Source organism: Solanum dulcamara, chromosome 1 (genome assembly GCF_947179165.1).
Source record: "Solanum dulcamara chromosome 1, daSolDulc1.2, whole genome shotgun sequence".
Classification (NCBI taxonomy): Eukaryota; Viridiplantae; Streptophyta; class Magnoliopsida; order Solanales; family Solanaceae; genus Solanum; species Solanum dulcamara.
Window position 1 is genome coordinate 76,034,644 of NC_077237.1, and position 15,153 is coordinate 76,049,796.

The 15,153-nt window shown below is 29.9% G+C and overlaps 2 protein-coding genes and 1 long non-coding RNA gene across 4 annotated transcripts; 2 read left to right on the forward strand and 1 right to left on the reverse strand.

Annotated features, from left to right (window-relative positions):
- Positions 1-1,808: 1,808 nt before the first annotated feature.
- LOC129888922 (cytochrome P450 71AU50-like) lies at positions 1,809-3,699 on the forward strand. The gene is made up of 2 exons (XM_055963990.1): positions 1,809-2,916; positions 3,001-3,699. The coding sequence occupies exons 1-2, from the start codon at positions 2,038-2,040 to the stop codon at positions 3,613-3,615; spliced, it is 1,494 nt and encodes a 497-aa protein (XP_055819965.1). The 5' UTR covers positions 1,809-2,037; the 3' UTR covers positions 3,616-3,699.
- Positions 3,466-7,571, reverse strand: LOC129888932 (uncharacterized). Of its 2 annotated transcripts, none has more exons than XR_008766755.1 (3): positions 7,371-7,571; positions 7,088-7,171; positions 3,466-3,528 (listed from the first exon to the last, which is right to left on the reverse strand). It is a non-coding gene; the product is annotated as an uncharacterized LOC129888932 (long non-coding RNA). The 2 variants fall into 2 exon arrangements; XR_008766754.1 differs by lacking the exon at positions 3,466-3,528 and adding an exon at positions 4,045-4,219.
- Positions 7,572-10,736: 3,165 nt separating this feature from the next.
- LOC129888937 (cytochrome P450 71AU50-like) lies at positions 10,737-12,600 on the forward strand. Its single transcript, XM_055964014.1, has 2 exons — positions 10,737-11,627; positions 11,742-12,600. The coding sequence occupies exons 1-2, from the start codon at positions 10,761-10,763 to the stop codon at positions 12,351-12,353; spliced, it is 1,479 nt and encodes a 492-aa protein (XP_055819989.1). The 5' UTR covers positions 10,737-10,760; the 3' UTR covers positions 12,354-12,600.
- Positions 12,601-15,153: the final 2,553 nt, after the last annotated feature.

A 15,153-nucleotide genomic window follows, 5' to 3' on the forward strand; every position in this document is an offset into this window, starting at 1 on the left:
CAACATATATTATTAGATCATCACAAGTACAAATTATAAAACAGTAAGAATTTCAAAGTAAATGCACTCACAATAATGTCAATTGTCAAATTAAGCCTTAAAGAACTAGAGATTCGATTAAATTCTAAAAATTTCTGAATAAAGCGCTAAAATAAGTGTAAATTTAAAATCTTTAATTAAGAATGAGATGTTAATCACAGCATATTACACAAAAGTCAAGAAGACAAATATGACTGAAGATTAAAAATATTATTGTTTTCTCAAGTCCTTGCACGATTTTTGACGGGGAAATTTTAAGTGAAAGCTTCAACAATAAATGTGTATATTCTTTGAATTTATTTCTGCAATTTATTTCCACAAAAATTATAACTTTAAAAAGTATTTAGAGCAATATAGTCTTTAACCAATAACATCAATAGTCTAGTGGTAGAAATGCATTCTTTCGCAGAGAAAAGATGGGTTTCAAATCCCATATGGTGCATTTTTTATTTTATAATTATAATTTTAAAAATCGACCTCCCGATCGAGGTCAAAATCTTCCCCCCACTCAAAAAAAATCTTTTACATACCAACCTCACGATGTCGGTTTTGACTATTTTTAGTAGTGCGTTCACTATATCCAACATCTCACACCTCTATGCATCTTCTTTTCATATGTCCAATTTATCTCAGTCACTCATCATATCTCGTCCATCATAGAGGTCACTCCTACCTTGTTTCGGATTTTCTGATTCATCATGTTAACTCTTCTAGTATGTCCATATATCCATCACATCATCCTTATTTCTGCAACTTGCGTCTTCAGAAAATGAGAGTTTTTGACTTGTCAACACTTTGTGACATACAACAAAGTCAGCCTAACCACCACTTGTAAAACTTACATTTACACTTTGTTTGGATGGTTGTTACATATTGTTTCATAATGTAACGTATTGTGGTGTAATGTAGTGTTTTGATGAATACAATATTTGAATAGATTTTATTTTTTCCGTCATTACATAGTGTCACACATTAACAATTTGAAACGAAAAATAAGATATATATATATATATATATATAAGACAAAAGAATTTTTTTAAATAAGGTAACAACGCGCAATCACTCCAAATCGGTGATTACATAAAATGTGACTTTTCATCGTTACATAATGATGAATTTAATCAATACAATAGAATAAAATTTAACTACCAATCAAAACAAACACTATATATATTCAAACGAAATAACACAATAACCTAACAACCATCCAATCAAGCTGTAAGTTTTGGTGGATATCCTTTCACTTTGAATTTTTATATATTGATGTTAACTCATTAAGTGAACATACTCTTTACTCTAATTGCCGAGCATCATTTGTTAGTATCCATCCAAGTCGTCTCTTCTGGATTATAGGAAAAGTAAAGATTTCACTAGAAAATAGCGTTAGAAGAAGTCTTTAACGAGAATTTTAGGTACTTAGAAAGAGACAATCAAAGAAAATACATATTTGGTGTAGGAATACTTTTAATGGTATAAGGGCTTCGGAAGTATGGTTATTTTGTGTAGTTACGAAGAGGAAAGGCATTAGATCGTCCCAAATTTTCGCGCACTCTTAAAATCTGCCTAAAGTTCGCAAGAGTTACACGAATTAATTGGTGGAATTAAATTAGCAAGTGATGTTGCTTGCTAGTTTGTTTGTAGGCATGTAAAGTAAAGTAAAAATAAAAATCACACGACGTAGAAAACCATGCACCCTGAATCAAATGTGTAAAAACAATATGGGTAAATGATAAGAGGGTGGGGGACGGTAGGAATGGGGGCAAGGATGGCGATGGAGGTGGGTATGTTGGAGAAAATTAATGTGGAATATCACTTATGAAACTTGTTTTTCCTAGTTTTATTAGGCAAGCCATTTTGCGAAATATACTTTCTAACATTACCAAACACACCCAAATAATGCATTGATTTTTCTATGATGCCAGCCATTATAAGATTGAGATCTCTCGACCTTTCAATTAGAGATCTTTGAGAAGCTAAATAAGTTCGTAAGTATTAGGCATGGCTTTGATATGGGCAACACTAGTGGTTATTTTTATTGTGTATGCCTTGTATGAGCTTCTAAACAATATCCAGAATAGGAAAAGGTATCCTCCAGGTCCAAAGGGGCTTCCCATTATTGGACATCTTCACTTGTTAGGTAAATATCCACACCATGATTTACAAAGACTAGCCAAAAAACATGGTCCGCTTATGTATCTGCGACTGGGACTAGTACCTACAATCGTTGTCTCGTCTGCAGACACAGCGGAGAAGTTCCTCAAGACATATGATCATATCTTTGCTAGTAGGCCTCGTAACGAGCCAGCTAAGTATTTGGCAGATGGCCAGAAGAATCTGATATCCGCAAAGTATGGACCATACTGGCGCAACATGCGCAAATTGTGCACTCAGCACCTTTTGAATAACCAAAAGATCAATTCATTTCAATCCATGAGAAGGCAACAAGTTGAGCTTATGATCAAATCACTTAAAAATGAAGCTCATGATGATCGCCTTGTTGTTGATCTTAGTGCAAAGATTTCATCTTTGAATGCTGACTTGACTTGCTTGATGGTGTTTGGAAATAAGTACGTGGACGAAGATTTGGACAAGAGGGGATTCAAAGCTGTTGTTAAAGAGGTTGAGCATTTAGCTGGAGTTCCAAATCTAGGAGATTTTTTCCCCTTCCTTGGTGTAATTGATCTCCAAGGACTCACTCGCCGGCTCAAGGATCTTTCAAAGGTATTTGATGAGTTTCTTGAGAAGATTATCGATGAACATGTCCAGTTTCATGATCAGAAGCAATCCAAAGACTTTGTTGACACCATGTTGGACATTATGCAATCAGGAGAAGCAGAATTTCAGTTTGACCGTAGCCATATAAAAGCTATCCTCTTCGTACGTTATTTCATCCCATTTATATACTTCTATTTATTATAGATTTGTTTGTACTAATTTCCCCGTTTCCTTTTTCTGTAACAGGACATGTTAATTTCAGCAATGGATACTTCAGCAACAGCTATAGAATGGATACTAACAGAGCTTCTTCGGCACCCTCATGTGATGAAGGAACTTCAAAAAGAGTTGGAAGAAGTGGTCGGCCTTGAAAGAATGGTAAAAGAATCAGACTTGCAGAATTTGAAGTACTTAGACATGGTTGTAAAGGAGGGCTTGAGGCTGCATTGCGTAGTGCCACTAGCTCCTCACGAGGCCATAGAAGATTGTGTAGTCGATAGCTTCCACATACAAAAGGGATCCCGGATCATAATTAACTATTATGCTGTTCAAAGAGATCCAAATATTTGGCCTGAGCCTGAAAAGTTTTTGCCCGAGAGGTTTGTTCGGAGCAGTATAGATATTCGTGGACGTGACTTCCAACTGTTACCATTTGGCTCTGGCAGAAGAAGTTGTCCCGCAATGCAATTGGCAATTGTCCTTGTCCACTTTATAGTGGCACAACTGGTGCATTGCTTTGATTGGGAGCTTCCAAATGGTATGCAGCCTTGTGAACTGGATGTTGAGGAGTACTTTGGGTTAGCAACAAGCAAAGCAAATAATTTAATGGCTATACCTACTTATAGACTAAATAATGCTTAATCTCAAACGATACAATATGGTAACGTGTGCGTACATTCCCCCTCCACAGACTCTATTTGTGGGATTTCATTGGGTATGTTGGTGTTGTTGTTGTTGTTGAATGTCTGTTCACAAATAATGGAGTTGGCTGAAATAGTTGGCCTTAATCAAATAAGATTTGTGCAATGAAAATCGTTTATTTTTTCGCTTTTCTGGTCATGCAATCTCCCAGACTACCCTCCTTGTAAGATTTTACAATAAATTACATCTAAACCTGAATAGTTCAGGTTGTTTTTCTCTTTAGTATATGTGGAGCTAATCAAAATTTCATTCATTTCACAATTTAAATACAAAATAGTTAGTGATTTATCTTGATTAGTGACTAATCTACCAGTTTAAAAAGTTGGTATTTTGGAATATCGTAATCCATTTTTATAACTATGTGAGTTTAATGCACAATAGGAAGTTAAGATTCCTTGAATTGTTAGACTATAAAACTAAAAATAATAGAGGTGAACGAAGTAGAACTAAATTGCATGTCTCAATTGGCCTCCACGCGATTGCATCTTATTTCCTGAATAGATGCTTCGTTCCGCTTTCATTGGCTTCCGCAAGCTTCTCAAACCTTGCAAGCAATTCGTAATATGAATTGTAGAAGCAAATTCACTTCATTATGTGTTATGATTAACGTGATTCATATTAGTTTAATTACATACAAGAGAGATTGAAGCCATAAACACCCTTTCTCTTGTTTTCATCAATAATCGACCCTCCTCTTAAACACATATGACTAAAAGTTCATTAATAAAATCATTTATTCTTATGTGTTATAGGAGATCTTAAAAGAGTCTTATTGTGGAGAAAGAGAGTACACAAGAAAATTTTAGACATTTCAACCTCAAGAGTCATTAGTTGAGCCGCTAAGCGAGACATTTTCAAGATGTGCTCACGCACCCCTCTCAAACGGTAAGCTCATCGATGAGAATTTCATAATTAAGGTGTTGACAAGGGCTTTCTCTAAAGTCTAAAATTGTTCATCAACAACCTTTACTAATGCCTTGACATTGTTATACTATTCATCAGAATTACAATATATCAAAAGAGATTTAATTTGGTCTTGCGGGCATAACAGTCAAGTGGTTATAACACTCTCACTATTCATGAAGAGCAATCTCAACTTGAGTGTTAATTTCATTAATAAGTGGTTCATCTTTCATGATAGCATAATCAATGTCCAATTGTCCATACACCCTAAGAGGAGGAGAATTCTCTCCTTCCATATCTAATAATTCTCACTATTAAGTTCAAAAATATCATTAATATCCGAGAAATTTTCAGATTCCATAACTGCAAAATATACATTCATACTTATCATAAATTTGAGACAAATAATATAAAATTGAATCTACTGCTATAAAAACTGCATGTAGACAAAAATTTTAATTCAATAAGATTTGATGTTCTATATTATTCAATAAAACTATTAAATTCTAATTATTATTTATGTGGATAATTATGAAATAATATTTAATATTTATCCTAATTAATTATGCAACCCAATAATAACAATTCTTACGTTATTATGTCGTGCATAATAATCATAATTTAATGTCTTATTCAATCAAAGGTGCTAGGGGACTAAAATCAAATAATTTATAGACACTTCGACATTAATTCGAGGAAAATATATATGTATTTATTTATTTATGAGGGAAAAGGGCATAATATACCCCTCAATTTTGTCATTTAGGGGTCATTTAATTTGGATACAAGTTATCATAGGATTAGTTATGTTGTGATAAGTTATGATGGGATAAGTTATATTGGAATTAGTTATGCTGAGAGTAGTTTTTGTTGCTTGTTTGGTTTGTCATATTCAAAACTATATTCATTGCATAATTTCTAAGAATAAGTTGTTTGTTTACAAAAATACCCTCCACCTTATTTAGTTTATTTTTCTTACATTTTCTTTGCAAGCTTTAATTATTCATTCTTAAAAATAAAACTTTCATCTTATTTAACCTAAATATTTTTGTTTATGTGTTTTAATGATTGAACCCGTGCGTTTTTAAAATTAAACTTTCATCTTATTTAACTTAAAAATAAAACTTCCAACTTATTTAGCTTTAAATAAAATCTCCATCTTATTTAACTTAAAAATAAAACTTTCATGTTATTTAGCTTAAAAATAAAACTTTCATCTTATTTAGCTTAAAATTAAAACTTTCATTTTAAGTTTATTAAAGTAAAATAAATTTAATTATTAAAATTATCTACATTTTAATTGATATATAAAAGATAATTTTAAGTGAGTAATAAACTATTTAATTAAAAATATGTAATTTAGTAGTGAAGTGAACATTTCAAGAGAAATCAAAATATAAATAAACATAAGAGTTAGACAAATCAATTCAAGTTATAATATATTAATAAATAGAAATTTTATTTATAAAATATAATGTTTTAATAGAAAAATATATTATCATAGAAATAATGATTAATTAAGGTTGTTATTATAAATGTTGTTAAAAATTATGTTAATATACGTGAATGTAAAAAGTGATGTATAAAAGAGAGTTTAAGAGGGGTATTTTTGTTATTTTACATACTTTATCCTAGGATAAGTTATCCTGGATTACTATTCCACCCTCAAGGAGGAATAAATTATTTGAGTACTAAGTATTAATATTGGATAAGTTATCACATCCTTTGCAACCAAACAAGGAATTTAAGGGCACTTAAAAATTATCCCGAAATTAAACTCTATTATCCATCACACCAAACGATCCTTTACAGTTATTATATCCTCCTTATAAAAGTAATTCATATATACTCTTAATGTACATAAATGACTCACATATACCTTTTTTTTCCAACGGTAGTGAAAAAAAATTATTTTAAATTTATTTATTAAAAAACCTCATATAGGGGTATATTTAATCATTCTCACACTTTTTTTTACAAATACATAAACTGAATTAAAATATTGCTAAAAAGGTAGTTTTAATTACAATATAGCTAGAAAAAGTATCACTCTTAAAAATTTCTTATGTTTTTCTCTTTTTTCATTCACACTTTTTTTCATTTCTCATATTTTTACACTAAAAATAAAAGAAAAAAATAAAATAAGAATAAGAACTCAAATAATAATAATCAAGAAAGTCAAAAAATAATTAATGCATAAAAAAGATCATATATACACTACATGAATTTTTAAAAATTAAAAGTATCTTTTTCACTTTCGTTTAGAAAAAAAGAATATATGTGAGTCATTTTATAACTATAAAAATATATGTGAGCTATTTTTTATAATAATAGATATATATAAATCACTTTTATAACGAGGATATATCAAGAATATATCAAATCTAAATAGAAAAATTGATAAATATATCATTCCATTTTCTCTATTTATAATAATAAAAAAGTAGAGGCCACAAATATAGGTCTATGGTGGGGTCAGCACATAAGAAATAAAATTTGAAAAACTCACTCTAGAGTTATTTTTGACAAAATGCCAGAAGATCGTCTTCTACCTCTAGCGGGTCCTTTTGACCCGTTTTCACCATATTAGACCCTGAAAATACGATATAAAGTCACGAGATGTTAGAAAATCTGTATCCTCGTGATTTCTAACATTAATTTGCATCAAAAATTAAAAAATTATTGATCTGAAAATCAGAATACCATTTTTAAGCTTCAGAAAATAATAAGGCAAAGGTATTTCAAATCGATATTTAGAGCAAAACTGCCGCTGAAATAGTTAATCGACCTACCTCCCGCCATTATTGCAGAATCATCGTTGGTGTAGAGTACAGAATTTCATGAATCTTCCAAGCACTCAAACCTCTCAGAAGAAGTATTTGTGCTTCGGGACCCTAAAATCGAATCTGCTCTAAATTCATAAGCCGTGACTATAGTAATTTGAAAAAGTAATGCGGTTTGAACAGGAAAGGATGTGATATACCCTCGTTGTAATTTACAATTGATATACCTCTTTCTTAAAAAAAGGGTTAAAATATGCTCATATCGTTTGAGATTAGTTAAAACGATATTAGTTAGAAATCTATAGCTATAGTTTATTTAATTAAGATTCTTAACTACATATCAGATGGAGGAAAAAGGCGAGAGAAATTGAAAGAAGGAGGAAAGAGGCAAGAGGTAAGAACAGGGTGTGCAAAAATTGAATCAATTAATAAATTAAATCAAAAAAATGTTATTAATTTTATTGAGTTAATGGTTATTTAATGATTTTATAAAAATTATTGGGTTATCGATTCGATATTGATTTTTTAATATTAAGTTATTGGGTAAATCAATAACTTATTAAGACTATAATAATTTACTATTTTAATATTTACTTATACACAAATATCAAATAAAAAATATTAATATAAATATATAATCGTTATATCATACTATCAATGTCATACGGAATTCACAATTTACATTGTATTTATCCTTTAGGCTTATCCGTTTTAGATTCGCAAAATCAAAACTCAAAACCTAAAGAATTAAGAACGGCGGCGACTACGATTTTGCAAGTTTCAACAAAGACGGCAAGGATTAGGTGACAATTAGGATTGTGAATTGTGAGTTTGATTTCTTTTTTTTTTTATTTCTCTACTTATTCCTTTTCTGATTTATCCTCTTCTCTATACCCACTTTCTAAAAAAATTCGACTTTGCTGGTAAACAATTATGAGATTATTTCATTTTAATTGGGGTTAAATCTGATGAGAATTTGAATATTTTCCTTAAGAAACTCTTTTGCATTTTTCATTAATGTTCAAGATTTTCGAAAATTGTTGAAAAAGTTATATATTTGTTTTGAAAATATTTTTTTATTGGTTAAATCGGAAACTGAATTGTTAAAAATAAAAAAAAATGATAAATCAAAACTGATAACAAATATCTTATTAGTTTGATTATCAATTTAGAATATTTAAAAATTGAAAATCGATAAACTGAACCAATAATATATAAAATCGAACTGAAACGATCGATACACACCCCAAGGCGAGAAAGAGGATAAATACATATTGTATTTGTTGTATCAGATTGTATCACGAATATAATTGATAAAATTGATTTGTATCAACAAATATAATTGTATATCAAATATATTAACGAATACAATTTGTATTAACGATTATATTTCTGTTAACGAATACAATTATATCAAGTTATATCAACAAATACAATTCATATGGATGAATATCAACAAATACAATTTATATCGATGAATAACAAATATATTTATTCTTTGTGTATTCACTCTGTATTTAGTGTATCAACAAATACAATTTGTATCAACGAATGCAATTATATCAACGACTATAATTATATCATGTTGGATCAACGAATACGATTGTAAAAAGTGTATCAACGAATATCAAGTGTATATGTTGCTTGCGTATTCACTCTCTATCAAGTGTAACAACAATTACAACTGTATCAAGTTGTATTAGCGAATACGATTGTATCAAGTGTATCAACGTGTATATATTGCTTGCTTATTTATTCTATATCTATTGTATCAATGACAACAAGTGTATCAAGTTGTATCAGTGAATATGATGGTAGTAAGTGTATGAACGAATACAACAACAACAACCCAGTGAAATCCCACATCGTGGGGAAGTGTATGAACGAATATTAAGTGTATATGTTGCCGGCATATTCACTCGATATTAAGTGTATCAACGAATAAAATTGTAGCACGTGTATTAACGAATATAAATTGTATCAACGAATGCAGTCGTATCAAGTTATATCAATGAATATAATCGTATCAAATTGTATCAGCGAATAAAATTGTATCAAGTGCATCAACCATTGCATCAACATAATATGCTACGATGGAGGAAAACAATTTCTTGCGGTACTTTTTTCTTAGTTGAACAAGCTCCTACACTTCAATGGTACTGCCCATAAGATTGGAATTTCAAAGAATCTTCATTATGTTTCTTGATCACTTCAGAAGAAGAATAACAAAAATTAACTGATGAAAAATCAAATTTTGTGTTGTACCGTAAAATCTCAATATAAATACAGAGAGAAAGGGATGAGAGAGGAAGAGAGGAAGAGACGAAACAAAGAGAAAGAGAGGGAGAGGGACGATTAGAGAGGATTGAGGGAGAGAGAGATAGACGAAACAAGGAGAAAGAGGCGATAGAGCAGGGGATAGGGATGATAAAGGGAGACAGGGAATCGAGGGAGGAGAGAGGTGAGTGAGTGAAGGAGAGAGGGGGGAGAGCAACAGTTTGAGAGAGAGGAGGGGACAAAATTACTATAAAATCCTAAATATAGCTACGTAATGTAATTCGTTTAAATAATAGATGTGTATACTTGTTTTGTCTTACTATGTAATTTTTTGTTATACAAATGGTATAGATATACCTTTTTCGGCGGACAGAAGTGAAAAGAGTGAATTTCAGTGTGTGTTTTATCTTTTATTTAAATTAAATCCATATGGATGTATATTTGACCTTTCTCTCAAAGTTTAGAAGTATATTATGTGTATAAGCTTAAACTCTATATACTAAATCATATATTGTATAAGTTGAGAATACATTTATGACGAAATGATTTATCTAATGTAGCACTTTATTAAATTGAATAAATAAATAAACAATAGTTCAGTAAAATAATATTATTATTGAAAAACATATGCACATTGAAAGCATTCGAGGAACATATACTGCTTACATGGACGATAAATAATACATATGTTTATATGTTAGAACACATATATATGATCAAGTTAGTATACATAAACTTACTGGAATTTAATGGATCATACATAATTTAAATGAATATATGATCTATTAAATCAGCATTAAAATTGAATAAATAATTGTTCTATCATAAATACGATATTTAAACACATGACTAATAATATATATCCGATGATTAATATATATATCCAATAGTTTAAGTATCAAACTCATCGATAGCTATGTAGTTTGCGTTTTGTATAAGATTATTTAGTTTATGAATATCATACCTATGTAGTTTGCGTTTTGTACAAACCCAATTGTCCTATTTTTAATCTCTCCCTCTATTGTTGACTTTTCCATATACGATTCAATTGATGCGCACATATATATATATATATATATATATATATATCAGAAGTTAGAAGTTAGGGAAGTCATATTAGCCATGGCTTTGTTATGGGCAACATTTGTAGTAGTTTCTATTGTGTATGCCTTGTATGAGCTGCTAAATATCCACAAGAGAAAAAAGTTTCCTCCAGGTCCAAGGGGAATTCCCATTTTAGGACATCTTCATTTGTTAGGGAAAAATCCACACCATGATTTACAAAACCTAGCCAAGAGATATGGTCCATTTATGTATATGCGTCTAGGACTAATACCTACATTTGTTGCCTCATCTGCTGATGCAGCCGAGAAATTCCTCAAGACATATGATCATATCTTTGCTACTAGGCCTCATAACGAGGCAGCTACGTATTTGGCGTATGGACAGAAGAGTATTGTATTTGCAAATTATGGACCATATTGGCGTAACATACGCAAATTGGTCACTCTGGACCTTTTGACTAATCAAAAGATCAATTCATTTCAATCCATGAGAAGGCAACAAGTTGAGCTTATGATCAAATCACTTAAAAATGATCCCCTTGTAGTTGTTGATCTTAGCGCAAAAGTTGCATCCTTGAATGCTGACATAACTTGCTTGATGGTGTTTGGAAAGAAGTTCATGGATGAAGATTTGGACTCGAGGGGATTCAAAGCTATACTTCAAGAGGTTGTGCATTTAGGTGCAACCCCAAATCTTGGAGATTTTTTCCCCTTCCTTGGTTTAATTGATCTCCAAGGACTCACTCGCCGTCTCAAGGATCTTTCAAAGGTGTTTGATGAATTTCTTGAGAAGATTATCGATGAACATGTCCAGTCTCGTGAACAAAAGCAATCCAAAGACTTTGTTGACACCTTGTTGGACACTATGCAATCAGGAGAGGCAGAATTTCAGTTTGACCGTAACCATATAAAAGCTATTCTCGTCGTACGTTATTTCGTCGATCTCCTCTCTCTATATATATATACTTTTACTATTATAAGCTCATCATACGATTATATTTGTTCGTACTAATTTCCCCTGTTTCCTTTTCTATAACAGGACATACTTGTTGCAGCAATCGACACTTCAGCAACATCAATTGATTGGATAGTAACAGAGCTTCTTCGACATCCTCATGTGATGAAGAAACTCCAAAAAGAGTTAGAAGAAGTGGTAGGCCTTGAAAGAATGGTAAAAGAGTCAGACTTGGAGAAGTTGAAGTACTTAGACATGGTTGTGAAAGAGGGCATGAGGCTGCATTCCATAGTGCCAGTAACGCAACGTGAGGCCATGGAAGATTGTGTAGTTGATGGCTTCCATATACGAAAGGGATCCCGAATTATGATAAATCATTATGCAATTCAAAGGGATCCAAATGTTTGGTCCGAGCCTGAGAAGTTTTTTCCAGAGAGATTTGTTGGAAGCAATATAGATATTCGTGGACGTGACTTTCAACTTTTACCTTTTAGTTCTGGTAGAAGAAGTTGCCCTGCAGTCCAGTTGGGGATCATCACTGTCCGCTTTATGGTAGCACAATTGGTGCATTGCTTTGATTGGGGGCTTCCAAATGGTATGCAGCCTTGTGATTTGGACGTTGATGAGAAATTTGGGATAGTAACAAGCAAAGAAAACCATTTAATGGTTATTCCTACTTATAGACTAAACGAATGATGAAAATAAAACTTATCTCGATTTCGTTATATCATTAGCAGTGGTATAAGGTAAGGTCTAGATCCTCTTGTTTGTACTTCTCTCTTCTAAGAGATTTTATTACTAAAAAAAAGGTTGTTACACACAGTCTCGTGATACAAATTTGCTTTAAAAAATCCATAATTACAAAGCGTTATATTATGTGGAATGGATTTTTGGATTATGCCATAACTGTGGTTATTATTATATGATTAATTATTTATCATCACACTAAAAATTATAATTGATAATAATATTATTATTTTATTTCTTAATTAAGTTCATCATACTTGACTATCACTCTAACACCGATCATATCTGCTCCATCACCTATATCCAAGTCGGATTTGACTATAAAGCCACCAAAATAATAGTTTGGGGCCCCAATTTATTTGGAGTCTGCCCATTTTTCCTAAGAGAGTGTATTATATTTTAAAAAATCTCATGTACCGTTAAATTTGAAAAGAGAAATAGAATAGGTTTTATGTAATTGTAGTATTTTTTTCTTATCTATTTTTTTTGCTACATTTATATTCTGGTGATTAACATAACCCACATTGTTATTCTTATACATTTATCATTTTCACTTTTCTTGTACTATTTTTATTCTCTTATTATTGAATATTCTAAAATCTATCAAACGTCGAAATTAATTTTGCATAATGTAAAATCCATTATTGTTTATTTACAAAAAGATCAAATTATGTTTTCTTCGAATTTTAAGCATTTTAACAAGTATACACTATTTCAATATCACTATATCAACTTATCAAATTCAACGTAACATTATTTCAATATTATTAAATCAACTTCTTAAATTCATGAGTTATGTTTTATTATTCTAACTTTATATTATACTTTTTTAATAAAGATTTGCATTGTTTACACTTATTTCATAAATTCTGCATACATCACATTCCAAACCTCTCTTTATAGAATTATATTGAGTATGTTATAGTTATTCACTTATAATATGCCAATTAAAAAAATTAAACCTTTTTTTTTATTTATGAATTTTAGCTTTAAGCCTCCAATTTTATTGAGATGACCCTGTCTATATCTAGTCATAAGTAGGACATTGGTATTATCCAAATTATTTTAATGAATCATGCAATATATAATGGATCAAAGATTGATATGGCTTGAGAAACAATTAATGGTGAAACTTTATCACTTGAAAGAATGGAAATTAGAGGAATTTATATAGGGTCATTATATTATATCTTGACATCATATATGTCATATTATTTTTTCGTATTATATCATTACCAATCGTATTATACCAAGTAAAAAGTCCCTAATTAAGAGCCTTATTCATTCGTTTTAATTAATAAGTTAAGCTCTTCATGATTACCATTATTACAACTTCAATTTTTTAATCATTTCATTACTTATAATGAGAAGTCTAAAAGTCACTATCATAACTAGTCAAACTTTTCATATATATATATATATATATATATATATATATATATATATATATATATATATATATATATATTTCATTACTTATAATGAAAGTTTAAGAAGTCACCATCATAACTAGTCAAACTTTTCATATATATATATTTCATTACTTATAATGAAAGTTTAAAAAGTCACTATCATAACTATTCAAACTTTTCATATATATATATATATACCTCTTAATTTTGAGAATTGATATACCACTTGTTGAAAGAGTAGCACATATACACCTTTGCTGTCCTACAATTATGCAGTATACATTAATAGACTCGTATTTGCTGAATTAAAAAAATTACATTATTTTTTAATTTCAAAAAAGGCATGTTTCTTTTAAAAATCACCAGATTCGTTTTTACCCCTTCATACCCAATTCAATTAAAAATATTACCCCATCCATTTTCTCAATTTTCATTTATCTCAAAACAATTATTTCCTCCATTTTTTAAAAAAGGCATACTTTTCTTTTTAATCTCTTTAGAAAAAAAATAATTTTTTTTATTAGCAATATTTTATTTTTTTACGTGATATATATTATGACCATTCCCCAGACCCCACGTTGTGGGATTTCACTGGGTTGTTGTTGTTGTTGTATATATTATGACCATAAAATTAAAAAATATTTTAATATATTTAATATAATTTTAATTTAAAATTAAAAAAAATTATTTTAATTTTTAAATTTCATATCAAATTAAATTAATCAATTCTTTTTTAAGCGAATGAATAACACACAATAGTCAACAAAAGATCCAGATATCTAGGGGCTTCACACATGTTCTATTTTACTGTTCACATACTTTAAAGTAACTCAATACATTTGACCGTTTGTCTTATCCATCAAATCTATCAATACTCACTTGAAAATTTATCACTTCTCTCTGGATTTATTAGATGTGACAAATTTTAGTTTTAAAATTTTACGTTAAAAGAGGTAAGTGTCAAAAACACATTTATATTAGTATTTTTTTAAAAGTTTTATATCTAAATTATTGAACGTGTGAGTTTCATACTTAAATTCACATATTAGTTTAAAAAATGCATCTCGGTAGACAATCTCTCTATTATCTCTATTTTTTTGAAAAAATCTTGACACATGACATTTTTGACAAAAAATAAATAAACTATTAATATTAGTTAAAAGTTAAAGACTAAAGTATTATTATCCCGAAAAAAGAAATTATTTTTTATAAAAGAAATTACTTTTTCAAAAAAGAAATTATTTTAAAAAAATTTAAAATATTTTACGCACGTACTCCACCACCTCCCCCCGATCCCCATCCTTTTGTTTTTTAAATTTCTTTTATAAAATATTTTA